We start from the raw sequence: 19,444 nt of genomic DNA on the forward strand, positions 1-19,444 counted from the left end.
TCTCTATACAGTTCAACCTGTATCTGTCTCTATACAGTTCAACCTGTATCTGTCTCCATACAGTTCAACCTGTATCTGTCTCCATACAGTTCAACCTGTATCTGTCTCCATACAGTTCAATCTGTCTCTATACAGTTCAACCTGTATCTGTCTCTATACAGTTCAACCTGTATCTGTCTCTATACAGTTCAACCTGTATCTGTCTCTATATAGTTCAACCTGTATCTGTCTCCATACAGTTCAACCTGTATCTGTCTCCATACAGTTCAACCTGTATCTGTCTCTATACAGTTCAACCTGTATCTGTCTCTATATAGTTCAACCTGTATCTGTCTCCATACAGTTCAACCTGTATCTGTCTCTATATAGTTCAACCTGTATCTGTCTCCATACAGTTCAACCTGTATCTGTCTCCATACAGTTCAACCTGTATCTGTCTCCATACAGTTCAACCTGTATCTGTCTCTATATAGTTCAACCCGTATCTGTCTCCATACAGTTCAACCCGTATCTGTCTCCATACAGTTCAACCCGTATCTGTCTCCATACAGTTCAACCTGTATCTGTCTCCATACAGTTCAACCTGTATCTGTCTCCATACAGTTCAACCTGTATCTGTCTCCATACAGTTCAACCTGTATCTGTCTCCAAGTAAAGCAGGGCATAAGTGCAGGGTTATGACCTCAGGCTGCAGAGTGTGTGGGAGGAGAGTTCAACTATGATGTAATGCTATTGGAGAGTGAGAGTGATACTAAAGCAGGAGAAACAGTGAGCAGGGAGAAGCAGATAAAAAAGACAGAGAAAAAGAAAGGCAGAGTGTTAGCTGTGCTATAGAACAATGCAGAAACAAACTTCTATTTTGCATTATTATCTTAACTTTGTTTGATTGCATGCACATGGGCTATATTATATGCATGAGCTGAAGGATTGCTGTTAGGAGACTGCCCAACTCAGTCAAAGTATCTTAAACCCCACAACACACCCATCCATATTAATGGCACTGTGTGTGCACTACATATTATTTACTATATAGACTGTAGTTGAAAATGACTAAACACAGACTACTTTGATCCTATAGTCATTGATCAGGCCTAAGTAAAACACAACACTCTCTTTTCAACTCCTCAATTTTCTTAAAAGCCCTTACAAACCCAGACAAATCAAATCAAAGTTTATTTGTCACATGCGCCGAATTCAATAGGTGTAGATCTTACAGTGAAATGCTTACTTAGTCACTAAACAACAGTGCAATTTTTAAGTAAAAAAAAAGGTATTATGTGAACAATAGATAAGTAAAGAAATAAAAACAACAGTAAAAAAGAGAGTGAAAAATAACAGTAGCGAGGCTATATACAGTAGCGAGGCTATATACAGACACCGGTTAGTCGGGCTGATTGAGGTAGTATGTACATGTAGGTATGGTTAAAGTGACTATGCATATATGATAAACAGAGAGTAGCAGTAGCGTAAAATAGGGGTTGGCGGGTGGCGGGACACAATGCAGATAGTCCGGTTAGCCAATGTGCGGGGGCACCGGTTAGTCGGGCTAATTGATGTAGTATGTACATGAATGTATAGTTAAAGTGACTATGCATATATGATAAACAGAGAGTAGCAGCAGCGTAAAAGAGGGGTTGGGGGGGCACACAATGCAAATAGTCTGGGTAGCCATTTGATTACCTGTTCAGGAGTCTTATGGCTTGGGGGTAAAAACTGTTGAGAAGCCTTTTAGTCCTAGACTTGGCGCTCCAGTACCACTTGCCGTGCGGTAGTAGAGAGAACAGTCTATGACTGGGGTGGCTGGGGTCTTTGACAATTTTTAGGGCCTTCCTCTGTCACCGCCTGGTAGAGGTCCTGGATGGCAGGCAGATTAGCCCCTGTGATGTACTGGGCTGTATGCACTACCCTCTGTAGTAGAGGTCGACCAATTATGATTTTTCAACGCCGAAACCGATTATTGGAGGGCCCAAAAAAAACCCGCTGCCGATTAATTGGCCGATTGTTTTTATTTATTTGTAATAATGACAATTACAGCAATACTGAATGAACACTTATTTTAACTTAATATAATACATCAATAAAATCAATTTAGCCTCAAATAAATAATGGAACATGTTCAATTTGGTTTAAATAATGCAAAAACTAAGTGTTGGAGAAGAAAGTAAAAGTGCAATATGTGCCATGTAAGAAATCTAACGTTTAAGTTCCTTGCTCAGAACATGAGAACATATGCAAGCTGGTGGTTCCTTTTAACACGAGTCTTCAATATTCCCAGGTAAGAAGTTTTAGGTTGTAGTTATTATAGGAATTCTAGGACTATTTCTCTCTATACAATTTGTATTTCATATACCTTTGACTATTGGATGTCCTTATAGGCACTTTAGTATTGCCAGTGTAACAGTATAGCTTCCGTCCCTCTCCTCGCTCCTACCTGGGCTTGAACCAGGAACACATCGACAACAGCCACCCTCGAAGCAGTGTTACCCATGCAGAGCAAGGGGAACAACTACTCCAAGTCTCAGAGCGTGTGATGTTTGAAACGCTATTAGCGCACACCCGCTAACTAGCTAGCCATTTGACATCGGCTACACCAGCCTAATCTCGGGAGTTGATAGGCTTGAAGTCATAAACAGCGCAATGCTTGAAGCACAGTGAAGAGCTGCTGGCAAAACGCACGAAAGTGCTGTTTGAATGAATGCTTACGAGCCTGCTGCTGCCTACCACCGCTCAGTCAGACTGCTCTATCAAATCATAGACTTAATTATAACATAATAACACACAGAAATATGAGCCTTTGGTCATTAATATGGTCGAATCCGGAAACTATCATCTCGAAAACAAAACGTTTTTCCTTTCAGTGAAATACGGAAACGTTCCATATTTTATCTAACGGGTGGCATCCATAAGTCTAAATATTCCTGTTACATTGCACAACCTTCAATGTTATGTCATAATTACGTAAATTCTGGCAAATTAGTTCGCAACGAGCCAGGCGGCCCGAACTGTTGCATATACCCTGACTCTGCGTGCAATGAACGCAAGAGAAATGACACAATTTCACCTGGTTAATATTGCCTGCTAACCTGGATTTCTTTTAGCTAAATTTGCAGGTTTAAAAATATATCCTTCTGTGTATTGATTTTAAGAAAGGCATTGATGATTATGGTTAGGTACAGTCGTGGAATGATTGTGCTTTTTTCGCAAATGCGCTTTTGTTAAATCATCCCCCGTTTGGCGAAGTCGGCTGTCTTTGTTAGGAAGAAATAGTCTTCACAGTTCGCAACGAGCCAGGCGGCCCAAACTGCTGCATATACCCTGACTCTGTAGCAAGAGAAGTGACACATTTTCCAAAGTTAAAAGAAATTCATGTTAGCAGGCAATATTAACTAAATATGCAGGTTTAAAAATATATACTTATGTATTAATTTTAAGAAAGGCTTTGATGTTTATGGTTGGAGCAACGTGTACCTAAGCGATTATATGCAACGGAGGACAGGCTAGATAAACTAGTAATATCATCAACCATGTGTAGCTAACTAGTGATTAGGATTGATTGATTGTTTTTTATAAGACAAGTTTAATGCTAGCTAGCAACTTACCTTGGCTTCTTACTGCATTCGCGTAACAGGCAGGCTCCTCGTGGAGTGCAATGTAAAGCAGGTGGTTAGAGCGTTGGACTAGTGAACCGTAAGTTTGCAAGATTGAATCCCCGAGCTGACAAGGTAAAAATCTGTCGTTCTGCCCCTGAACAAGGCAGTTAACCCACCGTTCCTAGGCCGTCATTGAAAATAAGAATGTGTTCTTAACTGACGTGCCTATTTAAATAAAGGTGTAAAAAAATCGGAGTCCAAATCGGCGTCCAAAAGTACCGATTTCTGATTGTTATGAAAACTTGAAATCGGCCCTAATTAATCGGCCATTCCGATTAATCGGTCGACCTCTACTCTGTAGTGCCTTGCAGTCGGAGGCAGAGCAGTTGCCATACCAGGCAGTGATGCAACCAGTCAGGATGCTCTCGATATTGCAGGTGTAGAACCTTTTGAGGATCTGAGGACCAATGCCAAATCTTTTTACTTTCCTGAGGGGGAATAGGCTTTGTCGTGCACCTCTTCATGACTGTCTTGGCGTGTTTGGACCATAGTTTGTAGTTTGTTGGTGATGTGGACATCAAGGAACTTGAAGCTCTCAACCTGCTCCGCTACAACCCCGTCGATGAGAATGGGGCGTGCTCGGTCCTCCTTTTCCTGTAGTCCACAATCATATCCTTAGTCTTGGTTACGTTGAGGGATAGGTGGTTATTCTGGCACCACCCGGCCAGGTCTCTGACCTCCTCCCTATAGGCTGTCCCGTTGTTGTCGGTGATCAGGCCTGCAGTGCCTTGCAAAAGTATTCACCCCCTTGGCGTTTTTCCTATATTGTTGCATTACAACCTGTAATTTAAATAGATTTTTATTTGGATTTCAAGTAATGGACATACACAAAATAGTCCAAATTGGTGAAGTGAAATGAAAAAAATTACTTGTTTAAAAAAATGCTAATAAAATGTGTACAGAAAAGTGGTGCGTGCATACGTATTCACCCCCTTTGCTATGAAGCCCCTAAATAAGATCTGGTGCAACCAATTACCTTCAGAAGTCAAATAATTTGTTAGATTGCACACAGGTGGACTTTATTTAAGTAGCACATGATCTGTCACATGATCTCAGCATGTATACACCTGTTCTGAATGGCCCCAGAGTCTGCAACACCACTACGCAAGGGGCACCACCAAGCAAGCGGAACCACCAAGCAAGCGGAACCATGAAAACCAAGGAGCTCTCCAAACAGGTCCGTGACAAAGTTGTGGAGAAGTACAGATCAGGGTTGGGTTATAGAAAAATATCAGAAACTTTGAACATCCCACTGGGCACCATTAAATCCATTATTAAAAAATCAAAAGAATATGGCACCACAACAACCATGCCAAGAGAAGGCCGCCCACCGAAACTCACGGACCAGGCAAGGAGGGTATTAATCAACAAAGAGACCAAAGATAACCCTGGAGGAGCTGCAAAGCTCCACAGCGGAGATTGAAGTATCTGTCCATAGAACCACTTTAAGCCATACACTCCACAGAGCTGGGCTTTATGGAAGAGTGGTCAGAAAGAGCCATTGCTTAAAATAAAAAAATAAGGAAACACGTTTGGTGTTTGCCAAAAGGCATGTGGGAGACTCCCCAAACATATGGAAGAAGGTACTCTGGTCAGATGAGACTAAAATTGAGCTTTTTGGCCATCAAGGAAAACGCTATGTCTGGCATAAACCCAACACCTCTCATCACCCCAAGAACACCATCCCCATGGTGGTGGCAGCATCATGCTATGGGGATATTTTTAATCGGCAGGGACTGGGAAACTGGTCAGAATTTAAGGATTGATGGATGGCTCCAAATACAGGGAAATCCTTGAGGGAAACCTGTTTCAGTCTTCCAGAGATTTGAGACTTGGACATAGGTTCACCTTCCAGCAGGACAATGACCCTAAGCATACTGCTAAAGCAACACTTGAGTGGTTTAAGGGGAAACATTTAAATGTCTTGGAATGGCCTAGTCAAAGCCCGGGGGGGGGGGGGGTGAATAGTTATGCACACTCAAGTTTTCAGTTTTTTTGTCTAATTTCATGTTTGTTTCGCAAATAAAAAAATAATTTGCATCTTCAAAGTGGTAGGCATTTTATGCAAATCAAATGATAGAAACCCCTCAAAAATATACTTTAATTCCAGGTTGGAAAAATGCCAAAGGGGATGAATACTTTCGCAAGGCACTGTACCACTGTTGTGTCTTCGGCAAACTTAATGATGGTGTTGGAGTTGTGCCTGGCCACACAGTCGTGGGTGAACAGGGAATACAGGAGGGGACTGAGCACGCACGCCTGAGGGGCTCCAGTGTTGAGGATCAGCGTGGCAGATGTGTTGTTTCCTACCCTCACAACCTGGGGGCGGCCCATCAGGAAGTCCAGTATCCAGTTGCATAGGGAGGTGTTTAGTCCCAGGATCCTTAGCTTAGTGATGAGCTTTGAGGGTACTATGGTGTTGAACGCTGAGCTGTAGTCAATGAATAGCATTCTCACGTAGGTGTTCCTTTTGTCCAGGTGGGAAAGGGCAGTGTGGAGTACAATAGAGATTGCATCATCTGTGGATCTGTTTGGGCGGTATGCAAATTGGAGTGGGTCTAGGGTTTCTGGGATAAGGGTGTTGATGTGAGCCATTACCAGCCTTTCAAAGCACTTCATGGCTATGGACATGAGTGCTACGGTTCTGTAGTCATTTAGTAAGGTTGCCTTAGTGTTCTTGGGCACAGGGACTATAGTGGTCTGCTTGAAATATGTTGGTATTACAGACTCAATCAGGGACATGTTGAAAATGTCAGTGAAGACACCTGCCAGTTGGTCAGCACATGCCCGGAGCACACGTCCTGGTAATCCGTCTGGCCCCGCAGCCTTGTGAATGTTGACCTGTTCAAAGGTCTTACTCACGTCGGCTATGGAGAGCGTGATTATACAGTCGTCCGGGACAGCTGACGCTCTCATGCATGCCTTAGTGTTGCTTGCCTCGAAGCGAGCATAGAAGTTATTTAGCTCGTCTGTAGGCTCGTGTCACTGGGCAGCTCGCGGCTGTGCTTCCCTTTGTAGTCTGTAATAGTTTGCAAGCCCTGCCACATCCGAAGAGCGTCGGAGCCGGTGTAGTGCGATTCAATCTTAGCCCTGTATTGACGCTTTGCCTGTTTGATGGTTTGTCGGAGGGCATAGCGGGATTTCTAATAAGCTTCCGGGTTAGAGTCATGCACCTTGAAAGCGGCAGCTCTACCCTTTAGCTCAGTGCGAATCTTGCCTGTAATCCATGGCTGCTGGTTGGGGTATGTACGTACAGTCACTGTGGGGACGACGTCCTCGATGCACTTATTGATAAAGCCAGTGACTGATGTGGTGCACTCCTCAATGCCATCGGAAGAATCCCGGAACATGTTCCAGTCTGTGATAGCAAAACAGTCCTGTAGTTTAGCATCTGCTTCATCTGACCACTTTTTATAGACCGAGTCACTGGTGCTTCCTGTTTTAATTTTTGCTTGTAAGTAGGAATCAGGAGGATAGAGTTGTGGTCAGATTTACCCAATGGAGGGCGAGGGAGAGCTTTGTACACGTCTCTGTGTGTGGAGTACAAGTGATGTAGAATTTTTTTCCCTCTGGTTGCACGTTTAACGTGTTGATGGAAATTTGGTAGAACTGATTTAAGTTTCCCTGTGTCGTGTCTTTGGGCACCATTAAACTGAAGACAAATTTATCAAATAACTCCCTGTAATTATTATTACGCGATTAAACTGATTAATCGTTTAACTGTAATTAACTAGGAGATCGGGGCACCCAGGAAAATATTCAGATTACAAAGTTATAATTTTCCTAATATAACTTTCCTATATTATAACATTATATTATAGTATCTGACCGATTATCTTCTGGTTTAAATGGTGTATTTTACCTCGTCCAGTCTCATTCCAAACGTCGTAAATTGTTGTATCTGCACGAACCCAGTCTTCACTAAGTCATCCATACATCAACTGTCTTAAAATCATTTATTTACTAAACAAAGTAATTCACAGAAAGCATACAAACAGTAGTTATCGTCACAAAGAATTGGTAGAGTAATGTTCCCTAGTGGGCTAAACCGGCATGGCGGCTTGTTAAACAAACAAGGGGTTGGGGGCAGCGGAGAAGGCAAAACAGAGTTGATAAATATTAACAAATGATATGCTAATCCTTTGCACATGAACGCTCACTCATTCGGGAACAGTTGCAATCAATATATATTTACGCTCAGTGTGTCGTCGGGATCCTTGTTGGAGAGTTTTTGTCCTGTTGGAGAGTTTTTGTCCGCATTCTCTCTCTCTCGGTTAGAATGGATCTTTCAAAGCGACATTCATTAATGTCGTTATAGAATAGATATTTCGTCAGTCTTCGCGTTCAATGATACAGAATTTCTAGCTGCAGACTAGCAATTAATATCAAAGACTTGTTATTATTCTGTCGGTATCGATAGTCTAAGGGTTTAACCACGTGGTATGGTTAAACTTCAGTAGAGGAATGCATGGTCAAACCTTGGCTCTCTCTTCTGAGGTAAGCTGGTCTGGTGAAAGAAACCCTGGGTGGGGGTTTTATTCGGAATGACAGAAAAAGGCTGTCTCATGACGCCAGGTCTCGTCTGTTCATGGGGGCGTGCCGAAGACTTGGTAAAACTTTAAACAGAAAATACAATTCTCTCACATTAACATCTTACCAGCGTCTCAACATATTCCAAATAGCTTTAATCTTATTAAATCATTGTATACAACCATTTAGATGCAAGTCCCATAGCTGAGGCTATTATATAAACCTTAGTATGGGAATATGGCAATATTGTCTCTAATGAGTATCACAAAATTGTACCAAGCGGACCAGTTCGTAGCTGGATTCTTCACCGATCTTTTATACCTTCTCCAGAACATAAATGTTGTTCGGTTCTCCAATTCTGTGAGGTGGAAGAATCCTTTGTTCTCTCCATGAAAACACTCTGTCTCTTTATACTGGGGCCATGAGGCAGGACATTCTCCTTTGGAATTTTACGACCGCCTTCACACAGCCTTGTGTCAGAAGTATAGAGGTTGGCGGATGGTGCATAGAAAACCCAGAGGGCAACGTCATGACACCTGCATTAAAGTCTCCGGCCACTAGGAGCGCCGCTCCTGGGTGAGTGGTTTCCTGTTTGCTTAATTCCTTATACAGCTGACTGAGTGCGGTCTTAGTGCCAGCATCTGTCTGTGATGATAAATAAACAGCCACGAAATGTATAGATGAAAACTCTCTTGGCAAATAGTGTGGTCTGCAGTTTATCATAAGATACCTTACTTCAGGCGAGCAAAATCTAGAGACTTCCTTGGATTTCGTGCACCAGCTGTTGTTTACAAATATGCCCCCTCGTCTTACCGGAGTGTGCTGTTCTATCTAGCCAGTGCAGTGTATATCCCGCTAGCTGAATATCCATGTCATCATTCAGCCACGATTCCATGAAACACAAGATGTTACAGTTTTTGATGTCCCGTTGGTAGGATATTCGTGATCGTACCTCAACTGTTCATCTCGTGAAAATCTCCCTTGTATCTGGTTTTTATCACATACAATTTCATCCGCATAAATACACCTTCGAACAAATCAATCTTGTTATAGAATCTGAGACAGTGATTCCGTTTAACCATGAATCCATCTGCAATCTAATACGTACAGGCAATGCATTACCATGGCTACACCTGGAAGTGTGTCAGGTCCTTTTAGACTTCAGTACCTTATCTACAACGGCCTTGTGTGTCCATGTGAACACTGATGTAAGTCAGGTGTGTGAACCAGGGCCCAGGGCATCTGTAATAGTAGAGCCATGGTATTGTCAACCTGCCTGTGTAGTGGGAGGAAGGAGTGTCAGCTTTCTGCCGTTGTGACACTGGAGGGACCTCACAGGAATGAAGAATTTGAGGGGACAAGGTAAATAGAACATGGATATACGCAAATAAAAAATATTTATATAAAAAAATATTATGAGGCCAGTTTTGTCAGCCACAGCACACACACACACACACACACACACACACACACACACACACACACACACACACACACACACACACACACACACACACACACACACACACACACACACACAGACCTCTAAACAGTTCTCGAGCGATCAACTGAAATTAGGGGTAAGAATACAGCCCCCCTCTAGGTTGTAGTCCCATCTTCATCATCAAGGGCAGCAGAGGGCCAATAAAATGCCAAGCCCAGTCATTCTCATGGCTGGGCTGGCTGCAGATCAATGGCAGTTAGTCTAGCGTGGGAACACACGCCAGAGACTGAGAGAAGCTGTCTAGATCCAAATGACAATTAATCAAAACCCAAGTTTGACGTAGAAACATTCTTCAGTCAATATCAGCATGCCACTACAAAGGCTGCTTAGCTAAGTGATCTCTTATACATTTACCATATTTATTTATGTTACACTGATATTACCTCAGGCAGGTTGCCTAAAGACAAATAGCGATAAAATATGAAGGCATTCCAGATTGTGTTTTTATAAAAGAGTAGACTACATGTTTGTACCTGACAAGACATGTTTAGTAACTCTCTGCCAGGTATTCAGATCCAACTCTGCTGTTAGCGAAAACAGAAACAGATCTATCTAACCAGATAATGAACTACTGAAATGCTCCATCTAACTCAGCAAAAAATTACTAATTTGTTTAACATTTCCATGGCTCAATGTCCTCATGGATTTATTCCAACTGGGTTGGAAATTGCAATACTGTAGTAATAAAATATGAAAAGATTTACTGCTGTAGTGCAGATGATGGGCAGATGTGTAAAGAGGCAGAAAATGACACAGTGAAGAGCAGAAATAGGTCAGTGAGTGGGGGGTGTAAACAGTCCAGGAGTGTATACTCTAAGACAGGACTATTCAAACCCAGGCCTCCAGGTCCACACAACTGCTGTCAAACATTTGCTAATTCATTCAGGAAGCACTCATCTGTGGCAGGAGCGGCACAACTGTTTTGGGACGGGGTACAGGGGAAACATGTTTTTTAAGCCTAATTTAGATATCTTTCTGCTTATAATTACAGACATTTGGTAGGCTATTTGTAAGTCCACTTGTTTCTCTAGAACAGAGGTTTTCAAACTGGGTTTGGGGGACCCCTAAAGGTACTGCAGAGGTTCTGCAAATGTTTTTTTGTTTTTTGGGGGGGGTGTGATATATTGCGGGATTTTTTTTATGTGAAAAAATATTGATTTTATGAATATCACTAGCTGCAACAAAATACCATCGTGGATACCATTTTTATGTCTCTGCATCCAGTATGAAGGAAGTTAGTTAGAGGTAGTTTCATGAGCCAATGCTAACTAGCGCAATGACTGAAAGTATAAAGGAACAGTTAGCATGCTATTCGTGCTCATCAGACTTGCCAAAATCTCGAACTATCCCTTTAATGTAGAGGAAATTACAGTCATTGGAGCTAATTACAGGGTTTTTTTCTGTATATAAGTGCTAATTTTCGAGGTTTGAAAGACTGTTTCAGTGTCAACTTAAATGACCAAAACTAGATAGAAACTATATACACTACCATTCAAAAGTTTGGGGTCACTTAGAAATGTCCTTGTTTTTGAAAGAAAAGCGCATTTTTTGTCCATTAAAATAACATCACATTGATCAGAAATACAGTGTAGTCATTGTTAATGTTGTAAATGACTATTGTAGCTGGACACGGCAGATTTGTATGGAATATCTACATAGACGTACAGTGCCTTGCAAAAGTATTCATCCTCGTCGCGTTTTTTCTATTTTGTTGCATTACAACCTGTAATGTAAATTGATTTTTATTTGGATTTCATGTAATGGACATACACAAAATAGTCCAAATTGGTGAAGTGAAATTAAAAAAAATTAAAATAAATAAAATTTAAAACGGAAATGTATTCACCGCCTTTGCTATGAGGCCCCTAAATAAGATCTGGTGCAACCAATTACCTTCAGAAATCACATAATTTGTTAAATAAAGTTTACCTGTGTGCAATCTAAGTGTCACATGATCTGTCACATGATCTCAGTATATATACAGCTATTCTGAAAGGCCCCACCAAGCATAGGGCACCACCAAGCAAGCGGCACCATGAAGACCAAGTAGCTCTCCAAACAGGTCAGTGACAAAGTTGTGGAGAAGTACAGATAAGGGTTGGGTTATAGAAAAATATCAGAAACTTTGAACATCTCACGGAGCACCATTAAATCCATTATTAAAAAATGGAAAGAATATGGGACCACAACAAACCTGCCAAGAGAGGGCCGCCCACCAAAACTCACGGACCAGGCAAGGAGGGCATTAATCAGAGAGGCAACAAAGAGACCAAAGATAACCCTGAAGGAGCTGCAAAGCTCCACAGCGGAGATTGGAGTATCTGTCCATAGAACCACTTTAAGCCGTACACTCCACAGAGCTGGGCTTTACGGAAGAGTGGCCAGAAAAAGCCATTGCTTAAAGAAAAAAATAAGAAAACATGTTTGGCGTTCGCCAAAAGGCATGTGGGAGACTCCCCAAACATATGGAAGAAGGTACTCTGGTCAGATGAGACTAAAATTGAGCTTTTTGGCCATCAAGGAAAAAGCTATGTCTGGCGCAAACCCAACACCTCTCATCACCCCGAGAATACCATCCCTGTGGGGATGCTGTGGGGATGTTTTTCATCGGCAGGGACTGGGAAACTGGTCAGAATTTAAGGAATGATGGTTGGCGCTAAATACAGGGAAATTCTTGAGGGAAACCTGTATCAGTCTTCCAGAGATTTGAGACTGGGAGAGAGGTTCACCTTCCAGCAGGACAAATGGTTCACACTCGAGTGGTTTAAGGGGAAACAATTAAATGTCTTGGAATGGCCTAGTCAAAGCCCAGACCTCCATCGAGAATCTGTGGTAATTGAGAATATGTTGTATGACTTAAAGATTGCTGTACACCAGCAGGAACCCATCCAACTTGAAGGAGCTGGAGCTGTTTTGCCTTGAAGAATGGGCAAAAATCCCAGTGGCTAGATGTGCCAAGCTTATAGAGACATACCCCAAGAGACTTGCAGCTTTAATTGCTGCAAAAGGTGGCTCTACAAAGTATTGACTTTGGGGGGGAGAATAGTTATACACGCTCAAGTTTTCCGGGTTTTTTTTGGTGTTATTTCTTGTTTGTTTCACAATAAAAAATTGTTAGCATCTACACAAGGCATGTTGTGTAAATCAAATGATACAAACCCCCCAAAAATCTATTTTAATTCCAGGTTGTAAGCCAATAAAATAGGAAAAATGCCAAGGGGGGTGAATACTTTCGCAAGCCACTGTACAGAGGCCCATTGTCAGCAACCATCACTCCTGTGTTCCAATGGCATGTTGTGTTAGCTAATCCAAGTTTGGCATTTTAAAAGGCTAACTGATTATTAGAAAACCCTATTGTAATAAAACTGGCCTCCTTTAGACTAGTTGAGTATCTGGAGCATCAGCACTTGTGGGTTCGGTTACAGGCTCAAAATGGCTAGAAACAAAGAACTTTCTTCTGAAAGTCATCAGTCTACTCTTGTTCTGAGAAATGAAGGCTATTCCATGCGAGAAATTGCCAAGAGACTTAAAATCTCATACAACGCTGTGTACTACTCCCTTCACAGAAGAGCGCAAACTGGCTCTAACCAGAATAGAAAGAGGACTGGGAGGCCCCGCTGCACAACTGAGCAAGAGGACAAGTACATTAGTGTCTAGTTTGAGAAACAGACACCTCACAAGTCCTCAACTGGCAGCTTCATTAAATAGTACCCGCAAAACACCAGTCTCAACGTCAACAGTGAAAAGGCGACTCTGGGATGCTGGCCTTCTAGGAGGTGGCTAAAAATACATTTTCAGGACTTTTTGGGGAGTAAAAATGTTTGACCATTACAAATCCTATTTTTCCTAACCCTAACCCTAACCCTACCCCTTCACATAACCCTAATCCCAAAAACCATAAACCTAACTCTTAAGCTTAAAGTAGCATTTGAGCAAATTCAGGACATGAAAAAAGTCCTGACTTTTAAAAAAAGTTTTTGTTATCCAACATTCAGGTGAATTGTTAGGACATTGGGGTCTTGAAAAGGTAGGAAGACAAGTACACACACACACACTTTGACTTGACCCAAGAATGCTGTGATGATTATTTAACAACAAATACTGAACAGCAACGAAAGGCAGTCAATGTTTCCAACAGCAAGCTAACATCAACAGCTATAATCATCATGACATCTCTGGCCCAATCAAAGAGAGCTGCTGCCTTCCGACCACAATAAAGGCTGCTGGGATATCAGGGTGGTGTGAGCCACCCTAACCTCGCCCAAAGCTTAGCATTGCATATGACCAGGGACAGGGCAGGTGAACAAAGTTCAACTGCAATATACTGTACTGTACTATACTCTATTCTACTCTATACTCTATAATTTATGTTATACTCCTGATGTTACCTCAGGCAGGTATGAAGAGAGATGAACATAAAACCAAATGAATGTTGAAGGCCAAGTTTTAGCTATAGGGTCTGGTCTGTGGGTGTGTCTCAGAGGAAGCCTTAGTATAAATCGAATCATATGGATCTGAAATGTGCTCCAAGCCACCACTAGGTCAAGCTAGGCCAAGCTTAAGTGCAATATAAAATAGCTGTAATTACAATATGTAAGTGTGTTTGTTCATGTGTAATTAGATTATTGCATGTGCACTACATAACTGCATGTATGCAGTTGTATGTGTGTGTGTCTGTGTGAGATAGTGATACACAAGTAAATGCCATGTACAGGTGTTATAGTCTCTCTCACCTCCTCCTCCTCTTCAACACTAGGCTCAGGGCTCTTGATGGGGCTAGACATCTGGCTAAATACAGAAGGGGTTTTCCCATTGACGTTCTGAAGGAGGCAAAACAAAAACAGGCAAAATGTCATTACAGTAAATATATTTACATAGCACTAGAGGTAGTACTTACTATGTAATAAGTGGCGTGTCCGGGGAGGGGGCCCAGGTTACCTCTGAATATAGTGATACATTTGACAAAGGCGCACTGACAGGAAGACTCATCAATCTCACTGGAGAAAGCATCAGAGTGAGCAAAACAGCGCCCTCTAACTTAGCTTTGACCAATAAACTTTCATTTGATTTCTTTGTGTAGCACATGTTTCTGATGCCATCTGGCCAAAAAGAGCATGACATGTCATATTATTTTTGGACAGACAGTATCTGTAGCCCATGTAGCTGATGCTAAGATAGAGGGCCACTGTTTCCCTCGATCGGATGCTTTCTCTGGTTAAATAGTTGCAGCCTCTTGCGAATTGAAGGAAAATGATGAAACACAGGTAGACAAGATTGAGAAATCATTTTATAGGTTTGTTTTATTTTTATTTTTACATTTTGGGGGGGACTGGCTTCCCTTGGCAGCCATGAATACATGCCACTTGGTAGGCTGAATGTCATTACACGTATTGTGTTGTCTCTTTCCATTAAAATGGCGGGTGCACAATGCACTGTACAGATGAAAACATCCTGACGGCTTGTGTTCTTGACACACATTAAAAGCTAATACAGTTAAATTACATGCCTTTACTATAAAGCCCATAAAAATGCCCATGCACATACAGTGGTTCCTCAATTAAAAGGTTCAAGCTTATGCTGCGACAGTTTGTGGTAGATGGTGGCAAATTGCATCATTCTGTCATTGTGCCACACTATCACAAGGGGGAGTTAGAACGCTGATTATGCTTTTTGTTTCTCTCCCTCTAAAATCAGAAAGAAAGAATTCTAGATAACAAACTGGCTTTATTTACCACAGTGTGAATGCGTGATAGCCCCTCTATATAAAGTGAGTTTCTGAAACACAGAGTCCTTCTTTGCTGATGTGAAGAAGAAACTGAGTGAAAGAGAGTCCAGCGAGGATAGGTTAGGGGGAAAAGGTTGCCCATATTTTCAAGACATGAGCTACTTAATTTATTTTATTTATGAAATGTACTAGTTTAATTAGGCAATGTATTATATTTGTTCAGGCTAGGCCTATTTAGTAGGCTATTTGTCAGCATAAAGCTGAATGACTCAATCATTCATGGCTTTGGATCAAAATAAATAAGTACCAACATTCTTTCTGATCATCTTTAATAAAAAGTGTTTTGGACAAGTCAATCTGCTCATGTTGTATGTTTGTGATCAATTATTTGTGACATTGTTGTTACAATGAAGCATGTAAATTAAATAAATTAAATAAATCCTATTTATAATGAATAATCAGATGCATGTTTCAAGCTTGTCAATTTCCTGTAAATTTAAAAATATATATATATTATTACCCAACAAAATAACATATTTATTTTTGCCTAATTGTTTTATGACTACAGACAGTAGGCTATTATTCCTCTTTTCCTACATTAATTCATTTGTCTGCAAGTCTATTCAGCATTTGGCAAAAAATAAACCATGCCATGAATTAAGAACGATATATTTTTCTTTTCACAATACAATGCGACAAATGGACAACTCAAATCGATTTAAAGAGCCATCTAATATTAGGCAACAAATAAATATACTAAAACAATAACTTCAAAAACAGTCCATTCATCGGATTACTTCAAATTGCTGTGCAGGAAAAGGATATCATCCACCGTGCCTGGTCGCAGGTCGCTGGCTTCTCTCTGAAACCACAATGCACTCTGTAGGCGAACCACACAATTACCAGGACAGTAGGCCTCTTGAAGCGATAGAGGAAATCAACAAGATCCATAAGGTCCTAGGGGGTAACTAGCCCCCCCCCCCCCCCCCCATAATTCACATTAACACCACAAGATGTCACCAAATTATTTTTACCCAACACTTTTCCTGGCTTACACTGCTCTTGCTCAACAAAAATGTCTTCTGTATCATCACAGCCTTTGGAGATGTTTCAACAAAATGATTTTGTGGTAAATTGATCGAATTTATTGAAATTGTGAAAATGTTTTACATATATTTCAATGAAGTTATATATATATATATAATTTTTTTTAAATATACAAGTAGAAAAGCCTTAAGATATATATTCCACTTGTTCAGAGAATGTTTTGGGGCGAATTTTTGAATAAAGTAGTAATATGTTGGATGAGTGTGTTGGGGGCAACCCCTGGGGGCTAGTTACCCTTTTATGGTTATGAATGTGTTTCTACCTGTCATTTAGACAATGACTAACCCGGTTAGTGCTAGTTTATGCTAACTTGCTAGCTAGCAACTTCACTAACAGTAAATGCTAGCCAGCTAGCTAGTTAGCATAAGCTCCTAGGAGTGCTAGTTAGCAACCTTACTACCAGATCGTGACTTAATTGCAGTTGTAAATGTTTCCAGTAGCTACTAATAGCTTTAATTTACTTTACTTTATAGCCTTTTAGCTATTTTACACAGCATTTTATGTCATATCTAGATAGCTAGCTATATTTTTAAGAGAGAACTTTTCAATTGGCATCTCTCCCCGTTTTCAGTCACAGGTGGGGACTGGATTAAGTGTGAACACTGCAGGAGGTGGGCTCATGAGTTGTGCTCCAATTTTACTGGGCAAATATTTATTTGTGACCTATCTACAAATTCATATTGTGCATTAGCAGAGCATAAGAGAGTTACACTGAATGTATTAGTTATGGGCTATTGTAATTAAATGTTATATTCCAATGTTTTTTAATGTTATTAGTTATATTCCATTACAATATTCCAATTAATCTTTTTTTATGACTTAAAAACAACTATTGAAAACCTTTTGCTCCTGAATGTCATTTTTAAGACTGCTGGGATTTAAAATCTTGCAATATTCAAATAATATTTAGTGCAATTGTACATAATGGATTATATGGAAAATGAACAACAAAGAAAGAATAAAGAAAATGAATGTGCAGGTGAGTTAAAAAGAGGGACCTTACATCAAATCTCCTCATAGTGTGGATAATAATTTATTAATTGTGACATGTACAACACCCCCATATTTTATTAAAATAATTTAAAAAAGAAACTAGACTTTTAAGTATCACTTACTAACGTTTTTCCAAACGTTGCTTTTTTATGTCAGCAATTAGACATTGTTCTTAGCTAGTAACACCCTAGTACCCTACTCTTTCACAATAGCTGACCTTGTGTTATCCACAGTTTTCAGTTGCTCTGTCCCACTCCGTGGTGGATAACACCCACTCTTCGTTCATGCAATGGGCTGTAAGGCACAAGTATCCTGTCAAGTGTAATTGGGCCATTGTATTTACCCAAGTTCGGAACCACCCGCCTGCTGATTTTTTTGTTGCCCAATGCAGGACTAGTGCGAGAGAGAGCCTCGGGCAGAAATATTCACAACCCCATTCATTTACAAAAAGATAGTTTAATAGCTTGGCTAGGTGTGAAAAAAATCCCAACATTTGTGCCAGTTTAGACTACCAATAGACGCTGTGGTCAGTCAGAGTTGATTCCTATCAGCACTATGCTTCTGTTGTCTATTTATGTGTTTGTTTAATATTATCCTGCAACCGCAAAATGTCGGATAAAGCAATTTCACAAATCCGTCTGTTTTAAAATGTTGCTATGCTGTAATAAAGCATCAGAACAGACTCTCTGGTATTACTTTATTTAGTGTTGTTCACACTGTTCCAAACGGGCAGAAAAATGATATTGTAATGTAACAGCTCCTATCGGTAGACTGATGGACTGGCCACCCCTCATAGCCTGGTTCCTCTCTAGGTTTCTTCCTAGGTTTTGGCCTTTCTAGGGAGTTTTTCCTAGCCACCGTGCTTCTACACCTGCATTACTTGCTGTTTGGGGTGTTAGGCTGGGTTTCTGTACAGCACTTTGAGATTTCAGCTGATGTAAGAAGGGCTATATAAATTGATTTGAACAGCTCCTGTTTGTCATGCAACAGTATCCCTTGTGCTTTTGAAAATGACAAAATACATTTTTCTGCAACTCTACGCTCTCACATCCCTCCCTCCCTTTCCTCACCCTTGTGCGCATGAACCAACTACGTAGCGGATCCCGTTTAAAAAATAGAGACGCCCCGAATGTCACCGTAGGATTCCCACTTTAAATGGCACTTCCAAGTTCATTTACTGCTGCATGCTATCCTTATTTCAATTCCTGACCTTCAATGCAAAAACAGAAACAGTACTTTTGGAATTGATGTATGATGTATTTGAACAGGGAAATGTACCGAACCTATGCTGAGTCTTTTAATTCATTGAATTATCATAATTATTATTATTAAGGTTCAAAATGACATGGCCCGCCTAAACTGAGTGTGCCCCACCATTCAAAACGTTTTGGACATGCCACTGTTATTAGTTACATGTTACACATTCAATCTCAAAGAAGAAAAAACACTTGAATTTCTGTAGCACTTCAGAAGATGAACATCAGAATAAGTTCAAAGAGAAACACAGCTGCAGTTAGACTGATGACAGGGCTGTTGAATCAGAGTGGCTTAAGAAGTTGCTGTAATGTGTGTTTGTGTTATAGACTGTATGTTTGTTTATGTGTAACTCTGTGTTGTTGTTTTTGTCGCACTGCTTTGCTTTATCTTGGCCAGGTTGCAGTTGTAAATGAGAACTTGTTCTCAACTGGCCTACCTGGTTAAATAAAGGTAAAATAAAACATTTAAAAAACATTTTTATAAAAAATTGCTTTATTATAAGGTGTGGCAGCTGGTTTGAACTTGACTAGGATTGGCTCGCTCCATAACATAAGTACCCTGTGGGATCCAAGACAAGACAAGCATTCAGTAAATGATGCTTCATTCATATTTTTCATTTTCTCTGGTGTAGGGTTATACTGGAGCAAATGGATGCTCCGTTACTACCAAATCACTATC

The 19,444-nt window shown here is 40.7% G+C and overlaps 1 protein-coding gene across 2 annotated transcripts in view; it reads right to left on the reverse strand.

Annotated features, from left to right (window-relative positions):
* Positions 1-19,444, reverse strand: part of pof1b (POF1B actin binding protein) — a 50,113-nt gene that overhangs the window by 29,784 nt on the left and 885 nt on the right. For both annotated transcript variants that reach the window (XM_014197454.3, XM_014197453.3), the window contains exon 2: positions 14,418-14,504. In XM_014197454.3, the coding sequence (XP_014052929.3) occupies positions 14,418-14,504 (87 nt within the window). The remainder of the gene's footprint in view (positions 1-14,417; positions 14,505-19,444) is intronic.

This window comes from Salmo salar, chromosome 04, assembly GCF_965601325.2.
Source record: "Salmo salar chromosome 04, fSalSal1, whole genome shotgun sequence".
Taxonomy (NCBI): domain Eukaryota; kingdom Metazoa; phylum Chordata; class Actinopteri; order Salmoniformes; family Salmonidae; genus Salmo; species Salmo salar.